At 42.7% G+C, this 26,992-nt stretch overlaps 1 protein-coding gene across 1 annotated transcript; it reads right to left on the bottom strand.

Annotated features, from left to right (window-relative positions):
- MFSD11 (major facilitator superfamily domain containing 11) lies at window positions 1-26,769 on the bottom strand. The gene is made up of 13 exons (XM_072781723.1): window positions 26,318-26,769; window positions 25,718-25,773; window positions 24,523-24,630; window positions 23,104-23,183; window positions 22,889-22,985; window positions 21,634-21,692; window positions 20,760-20,904; window positions 16,120-16,160; window positions 8,962-9,027; window positions 7,255-7,380; window positions 4,152-4,326; window positions 3,342-3,477; window positions 1-2,713 (listed from the first exon to the last, which is right to left on the bottom strand). The coding sequence occupies exons 1-13, from the start codon at window positions 26,411-26,413 to the stop codon at window positions 2,549-2,551; spliced, it is 1,350 nt and encodes a 449-aa protein (XP_072637824.1). The 5' UTR covers window positions 26,414-26,769; the 3' UTR covers window positions 1-2,548.
- Between the last annotated feature and the right edge of the window lie 223 nt (window positions 26,770-26,992).

The raw sequence follows: 26,992 nt of genomic DNA, 5'->3' as shown, positions 1-26,992 counted from the left end.
TACAAGTATAAAAATTAAACTCTTTATTTCATTGTCACATTTTAACTCAAATATGAAAAAAACTTAAAAGATGAGCTTATTGTTACCCATCATCTAAAGATCCCGCCAAGATCGACACTATTTATAGACATTAAAAATAAAAAAAAAAAAAACTGAGTAAAACCAAAATTCCAGGAAACACAATGTGAGTACAGAACTTTGAGTATGATTGTACGTATCTGTGGGATGCAGTCATGTTTTTGACTATGAATCTCATCCTATTTCATTTCCTTCTTGACAGAGTTACCAGGAATCCTCCTAGTGGAGACAATATGCTACAGCTTTCTTGGAGGAAAGTATGCTGTGTCATTAACAGAAGCTACTTAACCTCTTGCCAGCCTCGTTTTGCAGATCCATTATGAGCAAATGGAGCAAGAGCCCAGGAGGAGGAGTGATGTGGGAATGCGGGGCCCACTGTGAGCTTAAATATAAGAGAGTTTAAGCCTGGTATGATAAGCAGCCTCGTAAGATGGTCCAGAGAGAATCCTTGACTCCTGGTGCTAACCCCTTGTGTAATCCCATCCAGAACTAGTGACTTGCATCTAACAAAGAGAATATAGCAAAAGTGATGGGATGTCACTTTTGAGATTAAGTTACAAAAGACTGTGACTTCTGTCTTGCTAGCATTCTCTGGCTTTTCTTGCTTGCTTTCTTTGATGAAGACAGCTTCTATGTTGTAAGCTGCCCTGTAACAAGGAACAGAGGGTGGCCTTTGGCCAACAGCCACGAGAAACGGAGATCCTTAACCAGCAGCCTGCAAGGAGCTGACTCCTGCCAACAACTGCAAGAGTGAGCTGAGAAGTGGGTCCTTTCCCAGTTGAGCCCAGCCCAGCTTTGGGAGAGATCCTGACCCGAGGATCTAGCCTAGTGACACTGATTCCTGACTCATGGAACTTTGAGTGTTTGTCATTTTAAGTAGCTAAGTTTTGGGGTCATCTGTTATACCATGATAGAAAATACACCTGGGTAAGCAGTCACGTGTTTACAGAGACAATAAAACCATTTGTATTAATTCTGCAATAGCATTTACAAATTATTTATACAGGATCAACAAACAACTGAGTTTATCTATCTCAACTTTGAAAAAGAAAACCAAAACTTTATACAACCTGGAACAAGAGTTTGGTGCTCCACACAAACTAAATTTCTCTAAGGAGTCTAGGTAACTACAGTTTCCTGACTCCCTGCAGTATACATGCCATCAAGTCTGAAAATCACATGCTACTGAATTTCTTCAGATTTGTAGGCCAACTATAAAAATCTCCAAATTTCTATTAGGTTTAAAAAAAAAAATAGAAAACAAGGTATTAGCTGTCCTCCTGGCTGAATTTACCTTGCTCTAAAACTCATCATTTGTACAGGTAAATATCTTAGGTAAAAGTGAGCTCTCCCATTCATAAGAAATGTCCAAATAGGCAAATCCAGAGACAGCAGGGTAGTGTTTGCTAGTGCCAGGCCAGACAATGGGGGATGACTGCTAAAAGGCAGGGGTTTCTTTCTGGGGTGATGAAAATGTTCTAGAATTAGATCATGGTGATGGCAGTACAACCCTGTGAATATACTTAAGAAGAAACATTAAATTGTACACTTCAAAATGGTGAATTTCATGGTTTCTGAATTATATGTCGATTAGAAAGAATTTGTAAAGCAAGCTCCTACAGAGGAAAGTGAACATGTCCATTTAAACATCCCTCCAGACAGTTATGCTGTATCCCCAGACACACATGAGGAATGGTGTCTGCTCTGTGACAGAGAGCAACCTGCAACCATGCAACAGCTTACATGTACCTCCTTTCCCCTTTTTTTGCATTGCATCTTCTAGGAAAATACTAGCAAAAATCCTCTCTGGTAAATATGTGTTGTTGTTGTTTTAAAAGAGTTTTTGTTCGTTTACATGTTAGATTCATTTTTAAAACTTTAGACAATTTTTACCTCATTTTATAATTAGCTACTCCTTGCTACAAATGACAAGGTAGGAAAACTCATCAAACCAAAATGTTAAAGAAGGAAGAAAGTGCAAACCTTTTCAAATATTCCACTAAGGCATCTCACAATTTATTGAAATGTCGTTCACAGACACATACGTGGGGTGGGCATATGCTCCCTATTACTACATAGTAGCACACACCCATGCCCAGCAAGAATCTTCATCTGCCATACGGCCTAGTGTTCTGAATCAGGGCAGGATCTTTCAATGAGAACAGGAGGGCGAAGAAAACATTTACACTCTAGAACATGATTATAAGGAACTCGACACATAGGAATTGAAAAACATTATCTCTGAACGATTATAACTGACAGAACAAGTTTCCCTTATTCTGCTTGTTTTAAATAGATAATATCTGTAAACTTGAACACCAACCCTGGCAGATTGAGCAGTCTTAATTCTCTGATCTTCCTTCCTGAACAACATCCAGCACTCCGCGGAAAGGAAAGGTGGCTTCTTCAGCCGAGTTTTCGCTCCGCCACGCCACCAGAAGCCGCGCCCCACCTCTTGGGCGCCCCAGGGTCAAATGCTTCGGTAGTCAGAGCCCCGGGCCACGATGGCGGCGGCGGCCCACTCCACGGAGAAAAACGAAATGGTCCCAAAGAACCCAAATATCACCATGACCAGGAGTTGCCAGTGAAGGAGAAGGTAGTTACTGTAGAAGAATGCCACGGCCGCACAGATGGACTGAGAAGAAACAAAACAGGTCAGAAGATGTGCACAGAGGACCCCACCGTGCCCCAGCGAGCCCTGCCACCCTCGGCACCGCCCAGAGGGAACTCTGTCAGTCACCAGCTCACAAATGTGCAAAGGCCAGCAACAATCAAGTAAGCGGCAATCTGGTATTGAAAACAGTATTTTGTGGGGCGCCTGGGGGGCTCAGTCAGTTAAGCATCTGACTTTGGCTCAGGTCCTGATCTCAGGGTCTTGGGATCGAGCCCCACATCAGGCTCCCTGCTCAGCAGGGGGAGTCTGCTTCTCCCTCTGCCCCTCCCCCAGGTCATGCATGCCCACTTGCTCTCTGTCTCAAATAAATAAAATCTTTAAAAATAAATAGATCAAATAGGATTTTGTGAGAAACTCGGTAATGAAATAACATCACCCGGCCAGAAACCTGTTTATCTACAGGACAAAGGGACTCTGGTACTTAGACAGAAAGGCTCTAATCTGAGCACTGAGACCAGAATGAAAAATATCTTACACAGCAGGGGAAAGAAAATCACACCCCTCGCTGCTTCTGAAGTCCAATCAGAAACGCTTTAAAGGATGCCCCGACTCTCATTTGGGAACGATCAAGAACACAGTGTTGGCGTACCTGCACAAATTTGAAGACTGCAAAGGCTGGCGCACTGTCTTCAGAGTAGAGAAACCCTAAGATACTAAGCAGCTGGGTATTGAAGCAGCTGTCCCCAAGGCCCAACAAGAAGCTGCAGAAGATGGCAACTTCTTTGCTGCAGAAGAGGAAAATGAACTTAGGAGGAGCACTCTTAACAATATTTGTTAGAGCCGTCTCAAATGTAAAAGCAACTCCCTCATTAGAGCATTTCACTCACACGTTATAAACACTAAGAAACAAGAAGAAATACCAGACTCCATGGAGTAACAATTTATGCTCAAATGCACTCACCGTGACAGTCTGAGCAAACTCTGGTCTATGAACTATCTGGGAGCAGACAAAGGGTTCGGGCAGGGACGCCCTTGCATGGTGGATCTGGACATAAATTCTACATCTATAATGAACTGGAGTGGAGTGGAAGAAAGTAAGATCCTCAAAACGGACATAACCAACTGTGAATGGACGGGACGGCCTACCCTCTCCTCACTGTTCTTCACTGCTCAGAATGCAGACCTATAAAATCACATCAGATACTTATATGCTCTGTCATAGATCAAGAAAAAACACTGAGTGGGCTGAAAGGTTAAAATCGACAATTACAAAAATAACTTGGGATTCTCTATGAGCTCCTGCTTAAACTAATTCTGGCTTATTCATTTAACATTTGACAGATGACCTTATAGAGAGAACAGACTTTCAGAAAATGATTAACTGCTCCATTCTGAATATCTAGCCACCCATTACCTCCCACCCTTCTTTAAATTACTAGAAAAATGACAGTCACTATACCTGGATTTGATGTAAGCACTGCTATCGGTTCCTTCAACAGGAGCAATAGGGGCATCCCCAGGCATATTGAGAAATATCAAATAAAAAGCTACAAAATGCACCAGGATGCCCAACAACACAACTGGATTTCTACCAAAACGATTATTCTTGCTCAGCAGGCCAAAGAGGCTTCCACCTACAGAACCAACGAAGTAGAGAAGAGAAAAACCCAAGGCCAGATTAATAAATCAAAATTTTGGTTCTCTGAAAAAAAAAAATAATTAAAACAGATAAGCCAACAATTAATTTAATCAAGGGGAAAAGCACAAATATTAAAAATAAAAAATAACCATTGAAACAGAAGAAATTTAAAAAATCAGAACAGACTTCTGGGTCAGAGGGGTAACGAGGAATGGATTTACCACCTGCCAAAAAAAGTAGTACCAAAAATCTGAAGCAATAATTTTGAAGATACGAGATACCAGACGACAAAGGGCAATAATTTCTCAAAGAGGAAGTGAAGGAGGTAAGCCCAGCTGCAGGTCTAGAGAGAAGCTTAGCTGGGCTGCAGGGAGGGAGAGTGTGGGCAGGTGGACCCATAGCCCCTGAGTGGAGGACATGGGGCTGAGAGTCCAAGGATACCTAGGTGGCTACAGAGTTCCAGAATGGGCTATCAGAAAGGAAAGCTGCACAGAGACAATTCTAGAAATCTACAGCTCTGAGGCTTCCCTAAGTGCTGACTGGCACATACTGTGAGTAAATTAACAGAGGCCCGAGAAAGAACAGTCCAGCAGGATTAGATGTATTAGTGCCACACTCTGGGCTGGGAAAAGTGCCTCATCCCCCTGGCCAGACAGGATATCTTATGACTCACAGGCACTGTGCACAGAACGGTCTTCCCTCAACAGCGAGGAAGATTTAGCCCTCGTCTGAGCACTTCTCTGGTCCTGTCCAACAAACCTTAAAAGCAAGCCCTGAAAGAGTCATACTGTTTCCAAGTAAATGAACTGTAGCCAAGAATAAAGCTCACGAATATTTATAAGAATATAAAAATGTCCAGCACCCCACAAGGTGAAGTTCACAAAGTCTGGTATCTCAAAGTACCTTCTTTGCCTAGTACCTCAGGCAAAGAAGCAGGAAAGCAGGCCCCATTGAGGAGAAAAAGCAGGCAAACGTGGAGTTATCATATGACCCAGCAATTCCAGTGCTAGTTATATATCCAAAGGAAGTGAACACGTACCTTCACATAAAAAATATATATACATATGTGTCCACAGCAGCATTATTTATAATGGCCAAAAAGTGGAAACAACCCAAATGTTCATCAAATGATGGACGGATAAATAAAATGTGATATATCTGTACAATTAAATATTGTCCACTGATAAAAAATGTATTTTTTAAAGTATGTTTTAAAGAAATGAACATTTCTTTTTTTAAAGAAAGCACATTAGCAGTTGCCTGCAGAAGGGTAAGAAAAATGTACTAAAATTAGATTGTAGGGATGACTCACAACCTGTGACTATACTAAAAAACACTGACCCACACATACACTTTAAGGGGGTGATGTATATGGCATGTGAGATACATTTCAATAAAGTTGTAAAAAATTTTAAAAACAACCCAGAACGATTACAGATACTAGAATGGGCAAAAACATCACAATAATTACTATAACCATATTCTACATAAACACCTGGTACGGCTCCAGGTGTGGGCAATAAAGCAGGGAAAGAAAAGGCTGTCTGCTCTTGTCAACATGCTGATCACCGAGGGCCACTCCAAGGGTCCTAGGAGGGTTTATTGTCTATGTTCTCCCCTAAGGCCAGAAGCTCCATGTGGGCAGGGAGTCTCAGTCATACAATGGAGGCATAAGTATGTGATGAATTGGTAAGTTCCTCCTACAGGATGGTATCCAACACACTGTTCCAGGGATCGAGCCAGTGTGGCTGACGGACGAATACCTGCACGCATGCTGAGCACCATGAGTGGGACGAAATGTTCAATTACTACATTGTATACCCGAAACTAATATCATGCTGCATGTTAACTAACTGGAATTTGAATAAAAAAACATTAAAAAAAAAAAAAAAGGAATACCTAATGTGGTACAGTAAAAATCCATGTTGGTCTTTGCCTTGTCCCTCCTCCTCCCTGGCACAGAGCTCCTAGAACCCTGGGAATGTCCTCAGTGACAGGCGTGTCTTCTGTTTGTTCTCTATTACTCTTTCCCGACCATACCAGAGCTTATGCAAATGAGATGATTGCTGAGGGGGGTTTAGGGGTGGACTTGCTAGCTTCAGGATGGCTGCTGGTTGCCAGAAGGACCAAGATTTACTTAGAGGGTTGGAACCCTCAGTCCCAGCCCCTAAGCTCAGGGCAGGGGAGAGCGTTGGAGATTGAGTTCAATTGCCATTGGCCAATGATCTCATCACCTTTGCCTCTGTAATGAAATGTCGATAACCACCCCTAAATGATGGGTTTGGAAGAGCTACCCTGATTGGTTGGTTGAACATATCCACATACTGGGAGGGTAATATATCCTGACTCCATGGGGACACAGGTTCCTGTACTCGGGACCCTTCTGGACTCTGCCGTATGTGCCTCCATCCGGCTATTCACTTGTATTCTTTATAATAAGCTTTAACAGTAAATATAGCATTTTCCTAGAGGTTTATGGGAACCTCCAAATTCGTAGCCAAGTCAGACAGAAATGTAGGTAGCCTGGGAACCTGGGATTCTTGGCAAGTGGCATCTGAAGTGAGGGCATCTTTATGGGACTGAGACCTTGGGCCTATGAAGTCTGACAAAACTCAATACTTAGAAGTTCGAAGTGACTTGTCTCACTGGATCTCCAGTTTGTGTCAGAGATTCAGAAGATACTTTCCCTAAGTATTTTAAGAAAAAAAGCTGGAAGAGACTGTATGTTTTCCTATGTATGGTTTTGTCTGTGAATTATATGGCAAACATAGTTTTCTTAGAACGATGATCATAAAAAAAGACATACCTGTCTGGGTGAAAATAAGCAAGGTAATTAAAATTCAAGGGTAAAGAGGTGAAGTACACTTACAATATCTATAACTACAACAAAGTGATTTCATGCAAAAACGCTTTTTTAACAAACCTAAGATTTCTCCAATGCCAATGAAAATGCCAGAAAGTCCAATGAGGCTCTTCTCTTCTGTTCCAAATTTATTTACAGCACCAATACACGTTCCGTAGACACCAGAAAAGAAAGTCAATTCCAGACCTAAGGAAAAAAATCAGATTTAATTATATATTCACAATCTCCATTCCTGGTTTTTCCTCATGGCTGGCAGAATTATATACGTACACAATAAAATTCATTCAGCCTGACATGTTACTCCCCCCAAGCAAATCAGTTTTATGCTATCTAGCTGATGAAATGGAATTAACCTCAAAATGGCAGTTGCCATGTATTTCAGATAAAAATACACAACTCAAATAAGCAAAGATAGAAGAGTGTCTTTGCTCTCTGTCTTAACTCTTCTGTTAAGTCCTTTGGGCACCTGGGTGTCTTCAGTAGGTTAAGCACCCAACTCTTGATTTCAGCTCAGGTCATGATCTCAGGGTCCTGGGATCCAGCCCCACATGGAGCTCCAAGCTTACTGTGGAGTCTGCTTGAGATATTCTCTCTCCCTGCCCCGCCCCCGTCCCTCCCCCAGAGACACACACACATGCTGTCTCTCTCAAATACATAAATTAATCTTAAAAAACAAAAACGATTCTCTGTGTGGAGATGGATGGACAGAGGGCGGCACATATGTAAAGTCTGTACTAGTGATTTCTAAAGTGTTTGTTACCCTTATTAACAGCTCTCCAAGGTTAATAGGAATGTAGGTTTGGCAAACCAATGCATACCATCCACCTTGCTTAAAGGCACAATGTTTTCATTAAACTCTTTTTCCCAGAAAAATAAGTTTTAATAATTAGGGTTAAAAAATTAAGACTAATCAGTAGAAGGTCTTCTACATTCCTCAATGCTACAAAAACTTTCTGAATTTTAAAGATGTTTACCATTTTTTCTATTTCTCAAAAAAAGATGCTCATACCTATAAGGCAAATAAAGGCAAAAGTAATCGCTGGCACATTATAGCACTTTTTTCCCTTAACACTTATTTTTTAATTTACTTTTTTTTCTTAACTTTTTAAAAAGAAACCAATCTCATCATTCTGAAGATCTGAGAGTGCTCCAACGACCCAGGGTAAACCACAGAGCTCATTCCACTTCATTAGGAAGTATATGAATCTATAAAAACTCACAAGGTTACTCAGGATTATTTTTTGTAGTGTTCCATTTTGCCCTAAAGTCATCAGTTGTGCCTCCCAGGGTTCAACCCTTGTGCAGAATCCTCCTACACTGAACTTGGGCTGGCCCTGTGATGTGTTTTAACCAATGAAATGCAGAGGAATAAGGCTCTTGCCAGGGCTAAGCCTGAAGAAAATCTGGTAGCTTCTCCTTTTGCCCTTTTTGGTGCACTTGGCCTCTAAGCCATCTGGCCTTCCTGCCAGGTTGGAAGGAAGGGATCATGTGGGAGGGGGTCATGCAGCCACGGAGACAACGTAGACACAGAGACGGAGAGACCCCCAGCCTTGCACTTGACCCCTTCAGACATGCAAAGGGAACTATTGGGACATTGTGGCCCCAGCTGCCTCTAATAGGACCCATAAGAAACCTCGATTAAGACCATCAGAACCACTCAGCTGAGCCCTGTCAGTACACAGAACTATGGGAAAGAATCACGCAGTGGTTGTTTTCCACCCTTTGTCATAAAGTAGCCACAGAAAACCCCATCATTAATCCCATTACCTGTATAAGCAGTTGTAATGCTAAGGAGGAGCATCTCCTTGGTGACACACAGCTTAAGAGATTTTCCTGTAATAAAGAAAACAATTCAGGAGTGCTTAATTAGATCGTACTTACTCAAACAAAAATCCTAAAACATTTACTTAACCCGGACACCCCTTGTCAGTAACGCCAGTAGACAAATACAGTGGCACTGAGGTTAAGGATTCAGATGCTGAAGAGATGAACAAAATCTGCCCTGTAAATAATGTGTTTATTTCAACGGCTTCAATACATTCTAGAGTGGCCTTTCCCCCACCATATTCTCCAGCTTGAATTAAAAGAAAAACAAAAACTAAAAACCATGGAATAGAGAAAAGAAATAGAATCAAATAAAACATGACTCTTTCAACAGACTTGACCAAGGGTTAGCCTAAGGGAGTCCATGGCTGGCAAAGCAATAACATCTCAGAGGAACGAGAGGGCACAGAGCGACTTGAAGACTGGACTCCAGATCGTCACCGAGGGAGCTTGCTGACCGCACAGAGGCTGCCACACCATTTCCTGTGATTCTCAGTTCTCTGGATCTGAGGACCGAAACTTCAGTTCTGCATATTTGCTTATGACTACTTTAACATCTATTTTTATGCTGTTTGATATGGTGGAAATCAGCAAAGGAAAATGCATGTCTAAAAACTGCACATTTTAACTATCTCTTTGAACCTGCTTACATTTCATAATTTAAGGCCACAGATTTAAACTACTCCTAAGTGAATAGCGGATCCAGGTTTTTTAGTTCTTGCTCAATTGCTGACTACAGAAGTTACACAAGACACAAATGCTCTGTCCTGAATTTCGCCACATGCAGAAGAGGGTATTTTTTTTATCTAACCTCACTGAAATGTAGTAAGACTAAATGCAGTATGACATTTTCACCATTTTCACGAAAAAATATATGACCAATATGAAGTTTATTTTTATTTTTTTAAAGATTCTATTTATTTATTTGAGAGAAAGAGAGTAAGAGAGAGCACAAGCAGGGGAGGGAGAAGCAGGCTCCCCACTGAGCAGGGACCCTGATGTGGGGCTCAATCCCAGGACCCTGGGATCATGATCTGAGCCAAAGGCACCTGACTGAGCCACCCAGGCACCCCTGGTCAATACAAAGTTTAAAACAATATTTTTAATTTTAAAAAATGACATTAGCAAACCATGTTTGTTTTTGGATAATCAGAAGATTTTGTTTTATAGATTTTATTTATTTATTCATGAGAGACACAGAGAGAGAGAGAGAGAGGCAGAGACACAGGCAGAGGGAGAAGCAGGCTCCATGTCGGGAGTCTGACGTGGTACTTGATCCCAGGTCTCCAGGATCAGGCCCTGGGCTGAAGGCGGTGCTAAACCACTGAGACACCTGGGCTGCCTAATAATCAGAAGATTTACAAAAAGGAATTTTAAAACAACCTAGAATAATACTATTATGGTGACTACCTATTGTCATACATTCGTCCAAACCCATAAAATGTACACCAAGAGTGAACCCTCATGTTAAACTGTGGACTCTGGGTGGTGATGCGATGTGTGAATGTAGCAGGGGCATCAACGGTGACAAATGCGCCACTCTGGTGGAGGAGGCTGTGCATGTGTGAGGGGCAAGGGAGCATTGGAGAACTCTCTTCCTCAATTTTGTTGTGAATCTACAACAGCTCTAAAAAGATGATAGAAACAACAACACAACATCATCTAGGTACAGAAATAGACAAAATGATCCTAAAATTCATACAGAAATTCAAGGGGCCCATCATAGCCAAAACGATCTTGAAAAAGAACAAAGTTGGAAGGTCACACTTTCCAACTCCAAAGTTTGATAGTCATCAGCGGAGCATGGTACCAGCATAAGGACAGACACATGCATCTAGAAATAAACTCTTACATTTACAGTCAATTGATTTTAGACAAGAGAATCAGCACAATTCAATGGGGAAGATCAGTCTTTTCAGCAGGACAACAGGTGGCACGGGCAGAGGAATGCAGTTGGACTCCTACCTCACAACATACACAACAATGAACTCAGAATAGATCCCAGACCTAAATGTCAGAGTGGAAACTAAAACTCTTAGAAGAAAACAGGAGCAAATCTTTGTGACCTGGGGCCAAGCAGGACCTCAGGACAACAAAAACACATGCACAAGGTAAAAATCAAAAGGTAAATCAGTCTTCTTCAAAAATTTAGAACTTCTGTGCTTTAGGAGATACTATCCAGAAAATGAAAAGCCAACCTAAGGAATGAGAGAAAATATTTGCAAACCCTATATGAGACTTTTATCTAGAATATATAAAGAATGTTTACAACTCCATAATAAAATGACAACCCATAAAAAATGGGCAAAGGACTCGAGTAGATAGTTCTCTAGAGACATGATGCAGATGACCACAAGCACGTGAAAATCTCCACACCCTTAGCCATCAGGAAAATGCCAATCAACACCATGAGACACCACTTTACACCCACTGGGACAGCCAGAATCAGAAAGACAGATAAGGACTCAAGGAGGTGGAGAAACCGGAACCTTCAGACACTGCTGCTGGGAGCGTAAAATGGTGCAGCCGCTCGGGAAAACATTTGCTGGTTCCTTAGAAGCTTAAACAGCAACCACAGACAGAGCAATCCCATGACTCCTAGATACACACACAGAGATGTGCAGATGTACATCCACACAAAAACCTGTACACGGATGTTCACAGCAGCATTATTCATGATGCCTACAAACACTCCATTCTTTGTAACATGCCATAACATGGATGAGCCTCAAAACCACGACCATAAAACCAAAACCATAAGTAAGAGGAACATGTCACAAAAAAGCACGTATAGCACAATTCCATGTATATAAAATAATATCCAGGTCAGGAGAGGCAAGTCTAAAGACAGAAAGAGGGTTAATGGATGCCTAGGGTGGTTAATGGATGCCTAGGGTGAGGGATCGGGGTAGTGGAGAAAATGGGAAGTGAATGTTAATGGGTATAGTAATCTCTTCTGGGGTGAAGAACAAGTCCTATAATTGACTGTAGTGATGAATGCCCAACCCTGTGAATATACTAAATGCCAACGAGTTGTACACTTAGATCGTACAGTCTGTGAATTACATTCAATAAACCTATTCTATTAAGAGAAAAAGTATAATCTAACAGTTTAATGGATTTCCTTCCAGATTTTAAAAAAAAAACTTAATAGAAACAAAATTCATTATATATACTATTTTAAAATTTGTTTCCACATAATAAATATTTTCTAACATTCATCAAGATCATTTTAATGGCTAGAATAATCTCTTGTATAGACGCACTGATGCCTTGTTATGAAATATTTCAATTACTTTCAGTTTCTCACTAATACAGATATCTTAGCCATTAAATCTTGACAAAAATTCTTAATTATTTCCTGAGGATAATCCTATTAGTGGAATTGTCAGGATAAAGACACAAACATTTCTAAGGCTTCTGATATTTGCTGACAGATTGTTCTTCAGAAAATAATATATCTTCCTATCAGCAATGTGGTCTTATGCCTATAAGTACATACTCCCGATAACATGGACAAATATTTTTATCTTTTAAAATTTGATGGAAAACTTTCAAATTTCCATTTCTCATTCTTAAGCAAATGTCTTCCCTATCATTTTAAGTCTATTAGGTTGTTGTTTTTTAAGATTTTATTTATTTATTCATGAGAGACAGAGGCAGAGACACAGGCAGAGGGAGAAGCAGGCTCCCCACAGGGGGTCTTATGTGGGACTCGATCCCAGAAGCCTGGGATCACATCCTGAGCTGAAGATGCTCAACCGCTGAGCCATCCAGCTGTCCCCCATAGGTTGTTGACAGTTAGACGTTTTATATTTTAAGCAACCAAAGGGCACCTTTTCTCTTAATGTTTGCATAAGTTGCTTTTACAAGGCTTTTCTCTAACCGGTTTCTTGGATTACTTTTCTAGTTTCATTTTTACATTGAATCCAATTGCATTGGAATGCAAGAAGATATAACATTCGAGTCTATTTTCCTATACACTCCACTCTCTAACTTTATTTAAGAATCTCTTTTATTGTATTTGTAGTGTTATGGACATGGGACTGATTCTAGAAACCCCACTGCTCTTTGTATTCCAAAGTGTTCAAATGAATTCATGATAAATGTTAATATTTATTAAAGGAAAGTTCTCCTTTTCAAAAACTCTCTTGGCTGTTCTCAGTTATTTTTTTTTTAAATATATATATATATTTTTTTATGATAGTCACACAGAGAGAGAGAGAGAGGCAGAGACACAGGCAGAGGGAGAAGCAGGCTCCATGCACCGGGAGCCTGACGTGGGATTCAATCCCAGGTCTCCAGGATCGTGCCCTGGGCCAAAGGCAGGCGCTAAACCGCTGCACCACCCAGGGATCCCTAAAAATATTTTTCTATTTATTTATTCATGAAAGACAGAGAGAGAGAGAGAGAGAGGCAGAGACACAGGCAGAGGGAGAAGCAGGCTCCATGCAGGGGGCCCGACGTGGGACTTGACCCCGGGACTCCAGGATCACACCCTGGGCTGAAGGCGGTGCTAAACCGCTGAGCCACGTGGGCTGCCCCTATTCTCAGTTATTCTTCCGGATGAACTTCAGAATTGTTTCCTCAAGACCAAAAAATAAATTTTTAAAAATTTTCTAGAATTGGAGCACCTGGGTGGCTCAGTGGGTAAAGCATCTGCCTTTGGCTCAGGTCATGATCTTGGGGTCTTGGGATCAAGCCCCAAGGAGGGCTCCCTTCTCAGCAGGAGTCTGCTTGTCCTTCTCCCTCTGGACTTCCCTCTGCTTCCACGTGCACCCATTCTCTCTCTCCCTCTCCCAAACAATAAAATCTTAAATTTTTTTTTTCTAGAATCCCATCAAACATATGCATTTGGTTAAAAAATGAAGTGCTCTTGGGACGCCTGGGTAGCTCAGTGGTTGAGCATCTGCTTTTGGCTCAGGGCATGATTCTGGAGTCCTGGGATGGAGCTCCACATCGGGCTCCCTGCGTGGAGCCTGCTTCTCCCTCTGCCTGCATCTCTGCCTCTCTTTCTGTCTCTCTCATGAATACAATCTTAAAAAAAAAAAGAAAAAGAAAAAGAAATGACGTGCTTTTCAGATAATCAGAAGCCTTTTCTGTACAACATGCACCAGAGCATCAACAGAGGGAATGTGATGATTAATAAAAAATGAAACACAGCTCCCCACCCCACAGACAGATTATTTAAAGCTTGGACAGTCTGCTTCCTGTCTTCTCTTTGGCTTGTTACCTCATTACCTCACACTCCTCCCAAGGGCCCAGGAACCAGCTCCTAAATTTTCCTGCCCTGTAGCACCTTACGCAACTTGCCTCTTTGGCTGTTCCTTCTTTCTCCCCATTCAAACTAGATGGTTCAACATCCTATCACTCCAGCACCCAGTGGAGCAACCAACTAGTTCTATGGTGAAACCATGTGGCCTCTGCTGTGTTAGTGCCTCATTTTACAGAAAGAGAAGTTGAGACGAAGTTCATACATCCAGGAAAGACACCCTGAATCTGGTTAGTATGAACAGGCAGCCAGGGAGATCGGGGGTTTGGTAGTGGTGTGGCGGAGGCTGCATCAAGCCTTACCAAGGCTGGACGGATCATTTCATAAAACTGGAGGTCATCAATCTCCCTTTCCTTGACTCCGTGGCTCACCAAGTAAGCCAACGTGGCTTTCTAGGCCAAGAAGGGAACACCAAGGGAAAATCTATGAAAGGGCTCACTAAAAAATATTAAACAGCATCATAAATAGCTAAATTGAGATTTCTGTGGTTTGTTTTGCTTGAGCCCTTTCCCCTTTGGTCCCTCTGATCAATAACGGGACTTGTGACAAATGCGTTTCTAGGCCTGCAAAGCTCAAAGCTGGACCTTTGACTGTGGTGACCTCCCATCTTGTTGGGAGACAGTCTGGCTACATCCTTTTAATTATACTGTATCATTACAAATGTGTTCTGGAAACATAAGAAATACATATAATAAAAGCCTGATTATGGGACAGCTAAGTGGCTCAGTGGTTGAACATCTACCTTTGGCTCGGGGCATGATCCCGAGGTCCTGGGATCGAGTTCCACATCAGGCTCCCTGCAGGGAGCCTGCTTCTCCTTTTGCTTATGTCTCTGCCTCTCTCTGTGTGTCTCTCATGAATAAATAAAATCTTAAAAAAAAAAAAAAGTCTGATTAAACAGCCCAAACAATAATATACTATACATTGGGAACTCAAGACTACCACACCCATAAGCCTTTTCTAGAAAATGAGGAATTCTTGACTATAAGTTGGGTGCTTTTTGTCATCTGACTTAGGCCATGGCTGCTTAGAACAAGAATTGGCACTCTAGCCCAAGGCAACCTATAGTCTAGCCACAAGCACAGAAGTGTATAAGGCCCAGGAGCCTAACTGAAACAACATGACCCCAAAAAACTGCATCCCACTAGATAGTCATCAGATTCTCTCTCTTTGGGAGACAAAGAGACTAAGAGAAGCAAAGAACTGGCCCATATCAGGCCTTATGAGAACTGGAAGCCATGCTTGCTGGTTTCAGAAGGAACAAGATGGCCATAATGGGAATCGCTGGCCTGGCCTGTCACAGTTTGGGCTCAAGTCCCACCTTAGCCATGTACTAGCTATTTGACCCTGGGTAGATAATTTCTCTAAGCCTCAAACTTCTCTTCTATAAAATGGAGAGAATGGTAGGCCTGTGTTCTAGGACACTTACAGAGTGGTTTTGAGAATAATACAAAAGAAACGTAGAGGGAGGTTTAGCGAGGAAGAACCCTCCACAGACAAGCCTAGCTGTTCTTCCCAGTGAGTTCTAAGGAGATGGTTTGTGTGTCCTCACTGGCTGGTGTAAATTAGCTCCAGCCCCCAAGCTCTCCGCACCTCCCTGTACCTCCCTCACAGGGCCCTAGGCCAGGCAGTCAGTGTACCATCCGTCCTGTGCGGCCCCCAGTTACAGAGACACTGACTGAGAAAACTACCGCCCTGCAGTGGGGCATACCTGAAAACACGAAAACCCTGGGGGATCGTCAATCCAGAGTTACCAGGGAAGGGGGTAAAGGCAAACGCTGCAGGTGTTCCTGAACAGGTCTCGCATTTCAGACACAGAAAATACTTACTAAAGGCATCTACTGCTTTTCCCATAGTGCTCTGGGCAGACCTGAAAAAGTAAAACAAAAAGTGTTTTCTTCTGAAAACTGAAAAGAGAACAAAAATGCGATATTTTCATTGACATTCATCAAAGTTCTGTTCCCTGCATAGTCTGGCAAATATTTCCACTGCCTGCAATGCTCCTCGCTCCAGGGTGTCCCGATGGGACCCTGTCCTGGCTTCAGAGAATGAGGTGAAAGTGCCACCTGTGTGGCTCTTTATTAACAAACACCATTCTCTCATACTAAGTTGACAGCACAGATGCATGCCTGTCCTTTGCAGAAAGGATACTTCTGGCGGAACAGAAATCTCCTCCACCCTGCTATTCTCATACTGTAAAAACAGTTTATAAGAACTCCATTTCCCTCTATTCTGACTCCTTCAAAACTCAGTTGTGCAGTGTGAAAACTCTTCAAAAGCAATACCAGCACCTGTGCTCCACAGCTGGGTGCCAGAGAAGCTACAGGTCAACAACATGGGCTTCAGGGTCTGCGCTGTGCTTTGCCACTTACCAATCATACGGTTTTAGACAAGTTACTTCATGCCTCTAAGTTTCACTTCCCCGTTTATAAAATAGGGGCACTACCATGTAACTGGAAGAATTTAAAGCGGCCATGTAGTTTAAGTATAGTTGTTAACTACGATTACGGTAAAGATATTTTTTTTAAAGATTTTATTTATTGATAGAACGAGAGAGAGCATGAGCACTAGGAGAAGCAGATGGAGAGGGAGAGGCAGACTCTCTGCTGAGCAGGGAGTCTAATGCGGGACTCGATCCAGGACCCTGGGGTCATGACCTGAGCCGAAGGCAGACACCCAACCCACTGAGCCATCCAGGTGCCCCAGTAAAGACATTTTTTAAAAGATTACAGCCAATAGGGTAATACTCATTCCTCTGCCATCTTTACATACTATTATTCACAAAAAAGAAAAAAAAAAGAAACCTCATGGAGATATAGGTGACTTATATATATGAATTAGCGACACAAAAAGGTAGTCTGTTTTAACCAATAGGAAAACCCTTTCTTCCTCACCATAAAAACTCACGTTTTCCCTGGAAGCAAAAACTCTGGACTCCCAAGTAACCGACAGTTCTCTTGTAGTTGGGGTAGGATCAGGTGTAGGATTGTCGTATTTTACGTTTCGGACCCCAGATAAATAAGTAGGAACTGTTTTATATACTCTATAGACTATGAAAATACAATCAAGCCAGCCAGAACTCAGGTGCAAATCACTCCCAATTCAATTCAGTGAGATATTAAAGGGAACCATTTCTAGAATCCTACTAGATGGTCCCTGAGGCCTGCAAGGATGGAGGGGGCAGAGTGAGATCACTGTCAAGCCCTCTTAACACCCTCCCATCTCACTCCTAGCTTACCTCTTTAAGGTCTCAACTTTGAAGGGTAGCAGAAGGTGCCACCACAAACACGCCACTTTGGTATATGGATTATGTGAAGCTGCAGGCACTCGAAAAACAGCAAATGTGGGGACAGGCTTTCTCTAAATCCCCTCATCTGCCTCAAGACAGATCCTCCAAAAGCAACTCAACTGTTATACATCACCTCTGGGAGTTTCATCAAACAGGAAAGATTGACTCTTGTCACAAGAGAGGAGACCAGATATCAACAGTGTGTCACAAACTATCACGTTTCCCATCTAGTCTCCTAAGGGTCTATTCATCTTTCCAACAAATCATCTACTCTCCCTTAAGAGGCCTGCATCCCTCCTCCCCTTTCCCTATTTAGATGGCATATAAAATCTAAATTCTAAGCCATCCTGGAGAATTACTCATTTTCCCCTGGGTTTCCTTCATGTATACACGAGGCATATGTGCTAATAAACCTCTGGGTACTTTTTCCCTCCTTAATCTTTATTACAGGGGTCTCAATTAAGAACATAGGAGAGTGAAGGGAAAAAAAGTGTTTTTTAAAAGATTTTATTTATTTATTCATGAGAGACACACAGAGAGAAAGAAGCAGAGACACAGGCAGGGGGAGAAGCAGGCTCCATGCAGGGAACCCAACATGGGACTCGATCCCGGGTCTCCAGGATCACACCCCAGGCCAAAGGCTGTGCTAAACCGCTGAGCTATCCGGGCTGCCCAAGAGAGTGAAGGGAAAATTATCTTTCATCCCCTACAACCTAAATATTACCTCCTCTCTTTCTCTCCCTCTGCCTCCATCTCAAGACCCTGAGATCGTAACCCGAGCCAGAAATCAAGAGTCAAATGCTCAACTAAGCCACCCAGATGCCTCCCTTAGATGGCTTCTAATCACACTAAGAATAGAAGCTGCAGGGACACATAGGTGGCTCAGTGGTTGAGCGGCTGCCTTCAGCTCAGGGCGTGATCCCGGGGTCCTGGAATTGAGTCCCACGTCAGGTCCCCCGCAGGGAGCCTGCTTCTTCCTTTGCCTGTGTTTCTGCCTCTCTCTGTGTCTCTCATGAATAAATGAATAAAATCTTTAAAAAAGAAAAGAAGCTGCTGTCCTGCCATAGTCCTGCTCCCAGAACTAACTCTCTGTCTACTGCAGATGATCCTACTTCCACTCCCTCCCTGTGCTGAGTCCCACGGCCTCCCTGCAGCCCTGGCACTCACCACACTCCTTCCCACCACCTGGCCTTGGCAATGGCTTCAGTGAGCCACCTAGCCCTCCATCACCACTCCTCCTTAACACTTACTTTGCAGTTGTACATGTGTATTGTCTATACCCCCTCTAAAATTAAGTGGCACAAGAACGGGGACTTATCTGTCTTGTTCACTGCTGTACCCTCAGGTTTAGAAGGGGGCTGGCACAGAGTCTGCACTATTTATAGAATAAAAACAAGGAAGCTTCAAGTCTGGGAAATAATTCAGGAAGAGAATATGCTAAAATGACTGAGCAATACTCCTCAGCACTGTACCTTACAGTTATATGATCCACTGTCTATCCACAAAGTTCCTTGAAAACAAGGATGGGCTGTTTTTGCACAGTACCAACATCCGACATTTACTAAACCAACAGGTGTTTTAATTTTTGCTGAATCTGTGATATTCCTCTTCAAAGATTCCTTTCCCAATATTTGTTAGTTTATGATAAAAACCATATACACATGGTTTACATTATATATACGTATCATCTTAATACATATACATAAATACAAACACATTTAACCAAAGATTAACACCTCTCTTTTGCTTTAAACAAACTTAGTGAAATTTTGAATGCTTAATGATCCCATAGCTGGACAATTTTAGGCCTTTTTGAGAATGACAAGGTGACACAGAATGCTCAATGCTGTTTTAACAATAAATGAAAAGCTATAATGGGTGCCTGGATGGCTCAGTGGTTGAGCATCTGCCTTCAAGCTCAGGTTGTGATCCCAGGGTCCTGGGAATGAGTCCCACATCAGGCTCCTTGCGGGGAGCCTGCTTCTCCCTCTGCCTGTGTCTGCCTCTCTCTCTGTGTCTCTCATGAATAAATAAAATCTTAAAAAAAAAAAAAAAGCTATAACATCATCTTCACAATTTACTGATTCACAAAGCAAAAACAAAACTGGCAAAGATTTCTCATTCCCCGTTCCTCAGACCTCGATACTACCCGCAGAGATATCATCTGTGATGTTTTAGTTTTACTTATAATTAAAACAGGCTCAAGGTAATGTACAGTGTTTTTGAAGAATAGAGCACTGTATACCTGTTTCCCCATTTGGACTACTCTGGAAGAGCATCCATGTAGGTTAGTGAAAAAACCCATCACAGTACAGAAGGGCACGGGTGTGACTGAGGATCTTCTGTGACAGCTGTGGATAGCCCCGTCACTCACCTATACCACATGCATGGGGACATCTTAGGGCTGGACCAGAGAAACCATAACTAAGGGCAAAGACTGTCTTCTATTTAACTCTATAAGCCCTTATCTTTGTATATTAAAGCACACAGGAGGCCAGCTGAATTGAAAGAAGAAACTGAAGCCCAGAGAAATAAGGGGATTATGGCTAATGTCCAGGGTCTGACAACGTGTTAGCCACAACCTGGGGTTCTGGCTCAGATCTCCTGTAAGCTTTCCCCTGCCTCTCCCTTCTTTTCCCTTCTTCCGCCCCACAGCTCCCCATCTTCTTTCTCATATGACTGGCTTTAAAACCTCTCCCTCAGGGCGCCTGCCTGGCTCAGTCAGTAGAGGCTGCAACTTTTTTTTTTTTTTTTTTAAGATTTTATTTATTGAGAGATAGAAAGAGAGAGCACCCATGCACGTGTGTGTGCATGAAGGGGGCAGGTAGAGAGAAAATCTTCAGCAGATCCCCCCTCCCCGCTGAGCAAGGAGCCCAAGGAGGGGCTCAATCCCATGACCCTGAGATCATGACCTGAGCTGAAATCAAGAGTCAGATGTTGAACCCCTTAACTGGCTGAGCCACCCAGTGGCCCTGAGCCTGCGACTCTTGATCTCAGGGTTGTCAGTTCGAGCCCCACGATGGGTGTGGAACCTACTTAAAATAAATAAATATAAACAAAGCTTTTATCTAATGTCTGCCCAATCCTGGATGAGTTAGGGCCACAAATGGTTAGTAATCTCTACACTACATCCACTCAGAATATATTTTCAAATAAAAAGGAATGTTGCCAACTTCTTACTCATTGACTTCCAGGTCCTGGTCATCAGAAGACTCATCTTCTCCCAAGACATTTTCAGAATCTGGCTGTCGAATGAGAAAGAAAAGAACTGTCCCCACAAGGCTAATCACTGTCAGGGCAATAAACACTGTTCTTCGATCACTCTCTGGAGGAAGAAGAAAAAAAAAAAGCAGATAGCACTGGACACGCAAACAATTCCAGACTTAGCATATGTTCAGAGGTGGTTTAACACCATCCTAGAATTTCCTTGTTAAATGTTTACTTTATTGCATTAGTGAAAATCTCAAACAAGAAACACCACCACCCAGAATACCTCCACCTTTGTCTTACAGTTAAAGAAATACTAATAAGCCAAAAGAAAAACAGCACAATAAAGTAATCATTCTTTTAACCAAAGAAGCATACAGACAAAACAAGGGTTCAAAAGTCTAACAGGTGGGCAGCCCGAGTGGCTCAGCAGTTTAGTGCCGCCTTCAGCCCAGGGCCTGATCCTGGAGACCCGGGATCAAGTCCCATGTCGGGCTCCCTGCATGGAGCCTGCTTCTCCCTCCACCTGGGTCTCTGTCTGCCTCTCTCTGTGTCTCTCATGAAAAAATAAATAAAATCTTAAAAAAAAAAAAAAAAGTCTAACAGGTGACTGCTCATACATAGCATAACCTTCTCTTCTACCTTGAGATGCCGCCTGAAGTGTAGTCGTAAACTAAAACCCTAGCTTAATAACATAAGAGAAAAAGTTACTAAACACTGAAATCTGAGAGGACTTAAGGCAGCAAGGTTCATTAGGACCATCTGAACAGAGCAATAATGGATATTTTTGGAGAAACTATTATTATCCTTTGACATGTGTGAATAAAGCGAAGCGAGTAACACAAACCTGATATTTGAGTTTTTCCTTGCCAAGCAAAATATATGTAGAGATTTCCAAAGAATAAGCTGGAGGAAGAAAAGGAAGAATAGAACGCTGAGGGTTTATTTCCATATTTATAGTCTTTACAGCAGTTTTTCCATCATTTGTTAAAGAAATTTTTAAAGCATATGTGACTTTAAAAGTATCTACCTGTCTTACATCATTTAAAAGTATCGACTCCACCCTCTTTCTGAAAAAATGACCCAGATGGAATTGTTTCCTTCCACGTGATGGTGACCTGATTCAGAACCACCCTTCAAAGACTTGACTCGCTTTGAAACATGTGATTTATTGGGACCTGGAAATGACTACTTGGAAACAAGGTTATGCTACTTCTCAAAGGCTATATTTTAAAGAATCTATGGGGAGAGGGAATCCATGATTCAGTTACCTGCATCTAATTAGATACTTTAGCATACTTTCCCAGAGAAGGAATCATTCACTTACACTCTGGTTTCTTAATATACACCCCCTTACAAATGAAACACCCGCGTTTATAAAGACATATTGATACCACAATTTTAGGCAATATCCACAAGGATAAATCCTCAGGACAGATACAATGACAGAATGACAGTTTTTGTTTTTTACTGAGGATATATATAATATGCTGTATCATTCAGCATTGATAGAATTAATCTCACTTTTTTTTTAAGTTCATTTATTTTTAAGTAGTCTCTACACCCAATGTGGGGCTCGAACTCATGACCCTGAGATCAAGAGTCATATGCCGCCCTGACTGAGTCAGCCAGGCACCCCTCACTTTTAAATTTTAATATATTCGTTAGTAGCTACCAGATGCAGCTCAGTGGGAAGGATGTGGTCTTTGGAATCCAGATAAGGATGGTTTAAATCAGATCAGTTACTTCACTTTTAAGCCTCTGTTTTCTCATCTGCAGAACACAGATAATACTACTACTGGTCTCATGAGGCAGTGAGGATTACTGAGATTTAGTAATGAAGCCAAAAGTCCCTGCCTGAAACATAGCAGATGCTAAGTACGTTATGGTTAACATTTTTTTCTCCGTACTAATCATGAATCCCAGTGAGGCAGATCCATGCATTTCATGCAATTCTGTAAAACGTTAAATCTGCATCATATGCAGCTAGGAACTCAAGTTACCAAACACGGAAGACAGGAATTTTCAACACAACAAAGATCTAAAAAAAATGCTGAGACAAAAGAATTAAAGAAAAGACTGAGCTGCAGAAGGATTATTACCTAGATTGTAAGAGTGCCCAGAAAATTCCACTGTTTCTCCCAATTGTGTGCTCATCTGAATTTATTGTCAGGCAATTTCCTTGTGCTGTCCAAAGCACTGAAATTCAAACCAAAAGTTTGTCAAGGGAATGAAATCACTTAGCTTCACACACTAAACACACGATATTCTTAAATAAATTCCAGAACACAAAGAAAATAAACATCGAGATGCTTACCGGCAGCTGCAATTCCAATGAAAACAGAAGCTGTGTAGAAGGACCATGGGAGAGGCTGGATAAAAACGGCAATGTACATGCTAAAATGTAACAGGTCAACGCATTACGGTCAAACAATACCTCATACAGAATGCCAATTATGCCTTCTAGGAATCGATTCTGAGGATTCTCTTTTTTTTAAAAGTCAACCTGTAAATGACTTCTCCAGTGTTGCGGGGACGGGGGGACAAATTTCACCTACTCATTTCTTAATTCACTATTCTGAATTTGTGAGATCGGACATAGAACAAGGGTTTGCCACGGGCCTTTGCCAATAGTTCAGCACGTGCTGGGACTGTAGTTCTATGACCCAGAAAAAAAGCTTAAATTATCTCGGTTGAGGGCGGCCCGGGTGGCTCAGCGGTTTAGCGCCACCTTCAGCCCAGGGCGTGATCCTGGAGACCAGGGATCGAGTCCCATGTCAGGCTCCCTATATGGAGCCTGTTTCTCCCTCTGCTTGTGTCTCTGCCCCTCTCTCTCTCTCTCTCTCTCTCTCTCTCTCTCGTGAATAAATAAAATTTTTAAAAAGTTTATCTCTGTTGAATTCCTGTTAATCAATTTGATATAAAATAAGATTATTCCATGGGAAATCCAAATTTTTTCAACTCTCATAGAAAGAGATTTTGAGATGCTATTCCTATTAATAGTAAAATCACAGCAAGTATGCACACACGCCATCACATTAAAACAATATGGTAATCCCTGGGCATCAAGGAGAGAACCAAATCCCTAAAATACTGCCTGCATTCGGGACACCTCGGTGGCTCAGCAGTTGAGCATCTGCCTTCGGCTCAGGGCATAATCCTGGAGTCCCACATCAGGCTCCCTGCATGGAGCCTGCTTCTCCCTCTGCCTCTGCCTCTGCCTCTCTCTCTCTGTGTATCTCTCATGAAAAAATAAATAAAATCTTTAAAAAAAAATACTGCCTGTATTCTATTCAATCCAAATCAGCAAATATATATATATATATATATATATATATATATATATATATATATATATCTTTTTTTTAAGGTTTATTTATTTATTTATGATAGACACAGAGAGAAAGAGGCAGAGACACAGGAGGAGGGAGAAGCAGGCTCCATGCTGGGAGCCCAACGTGGAACTCGATCCCGGGACTCCAGGATCACGCCCTGGGCTGAAGGCAGGCGCTAAACTGCTGAGCCACCCAGGGATCCCCTATTTTTTTTTTCTTTTAAGTGACCTCTGCACCCAATGTGGGGTTCGAAACTACAACCTGGAGATTGAAAGTTATGTGCCTTTTTGACTGAGCCAGCCACACACCCCCAAGTCAGCAATTTCTTATGAAAAGTTTACTATATGCTTGAAAGGCGCTGAGGGTGTTTGAATTAAATGAAAGAAAATCACATTACTCACCTGTAAAATAAACCACTTGCAAACATAGAGAGCTGAGGTCCTACAATGGCCACCACTGATGGTGTAATCAAATTGGAAGCGGAGAACACTCCATAAATAATTGCCATGCTGTACACATAAAACATTAAAAGGAAAAAACAAAACTCTTGAATCACGGTCTCAAAAGTGCATTTTTTTCAAATATACTTAGCATCTATAGATTTTTCTTTACCATAAGCATTGATTTCTTTAGCCAGAATTAACAATAATGCTATCAGTAAGCTGAACCCTACACTGAAGTTTTCACTTACACAAAATCCTTACGTCTCATCAAATTTCCCTTTGAATCAGCTTGCCTTGGACAATACGCTTTTAGTGAACAAGTAAATTATGACAGCTAACATAGAACATATAACAAACACAGAGCCAACTGTTTTATGTATGTTTGGAATTGGAAGACAAAGCTCTACAAAAAAAAAAAACTGTGGTATTATTATCAATCATCTAAAAAAAAAAAAAAAAAACCCAGAGGTTAGCATCCCTCTATTCTCAAATGTCATATACAAGATTAGGTTTAGGATACGTAACAAAGAACCAAATAAGAGCTGTGGGGAAAGGGGGAATGGTCAGCATCTTATAGTTAATGACAGAGAAATTAAGAAACCCGTGTTTATAGCCATGTGTGCATTACATTCCCAGCTTCAATCATATGTACTGACTCATGAAGGCCTTTTAACTTTTCATTTTCTCTATGTCTAAAACTGGGACAAAACATCTCAACAAAAATCTAAAAGCTCCCGGTGACAGTATGTTAATCGTTACGAAATTACAAAGACGGGAGGACTAATGTTTCAAGAACCCTATAAAACATGCTGTTTAGGATTGAGAAGATGTAATTATGACAATACTTGGGTGTTTGTTAAATGCCAGGCACTGTGCCAAGAGCTTTATATGCATTACCTGAGCAAGGAAACGGGGCTCAGAGAAGCCACTGGCCTAATGCAACACGGTCTTATGTCCCGAAACCAGGATTCCAAACCCGGTGTTTAATTCTTCATGAAATCTAAACTCATCACCGTTATTGCGTTCTCCCAAGCAGCCCAGATGTGGAGACAAGACAACTCCTAATTCAACCACAGTATTAAGGCCGGAGATTCTGAAGATTTGGGGGGACTACTGTCATACATGAAGTAAAACCAACCATAGAGTACAATACCTGGTATATCCACTGCCGTGAAAATCTGTGCTATTTAAGCTCCTGATGACGGTTTGCTGCGTGGAAGACAGAGCTCATCAGTGAAAACATTCTGCAGTCTCCCTCCCCACCAAAGTTTGTCTCCGAGGATGGAGAAGGAAGCACCTGGCAAAGTGAAAATCAAGATACTCCGTGCTTCCCGTTGGGAAGTCGGCTAGGAGACAAGCGGAAAGAACAGGAAAGGGGCAAACCGAGGCCCGGGGAGCGCGGAAAGCTGGGCCGTAGCTACGCCTTGAGGCTTCCTTCTCCTCAATTGTCCCAGCACTAACGTGGACCTTAATGCAGGCACGAAATGACAGGTCAACCTGCAGACCCCAAGTCAGGTCAGAGGAATAAGCGGTAACTGCTCGACACCCTGACCCGATGCAATATTTACTACAAACCATCTGACACGTGAAACCAAACTGAAGCACAGAAAGCCAGGACAGGCAGGTGGGAAGATAGGAGGTGCAATTTCAGCGCGCTGCTAGGTACGATGACTGTTTATTATTGGGGTTTTTTTGGGGGGGGGGGGGCGTTAGGAGAGGCACTTCGGAAGACGGAGAACAAATCCCAACTCACCGCCACATTCCCACAAGTTTGAAAGGCGGTGAACATAAACATAAAGGCAACTCCTAAAATAATAATGTTGAAAAGCTTTTTGGATTCCGGGGACATTGTGGCTCGGCTGGGCCGGAGGTCAGCAGCTCCTCGGGGCGAAGCCGCTGACGATCCTGGGGAAGGAGACGAGGCGGTGACAAGAGGCGGCAGATGCACGAGCCAGGCTGCCAGCGGTGCGCGTCCAGCTCCCGGATCAGAATCGCGGCCCGAGAGTGGACTCCTCGCCACGGGCGGCTAGGACATTCCCAGGACCCGATCCGAGCAGGGGCAGGCCCGCCGCCCCGAGAGGCGCCAACCACTTCGCGGCTCCAGGTGGAAGGGCCTGCCCGACGGAGGAGGGGGCCAAAGACGAGGTGCAGCGGCCGGCGCGGCCCCGCCCGCCCGGCCGGCCCTGACTCACCACGGGTCAGGCGACCCGGTCACCTGACCGCAGCCTCCGCGCCCGCCGCTCGGCCCGCTGGGAAATGTAGTCCCGCCCGCCCGAGGCACGCAGGCGCGCCGTGAGGAGGGGAGCGGGGCCGAGCCCGCGCGCCCCAGCGAGGGAGGGGCTGTTCAGCGGAACCCGGCGGAGGAGTGGGGAAGCGCGGGGAGGGAGCCCGGCGATGTCGTAGCGGGGTCCGAGAACGCTGGAGACCG

Source organism: Canis lupus, chromosome 16 (genome assembly GCF_048164855.1).
Source record: "Canis lupus baileyi chromosome 16, mCanLup2.hap1, whole genome shotgun sequence".
Classification (NCBI taxonomy): Eukaryota; Metazoa; Chordata; class Mammalia; order Carnivora; family Canidae; genus Canis; species Canis lupus.
Note: the sequence above shows the minus strand (reverse complement) of the source record. Positions and strands in the feature narration are given on the sequence as shown.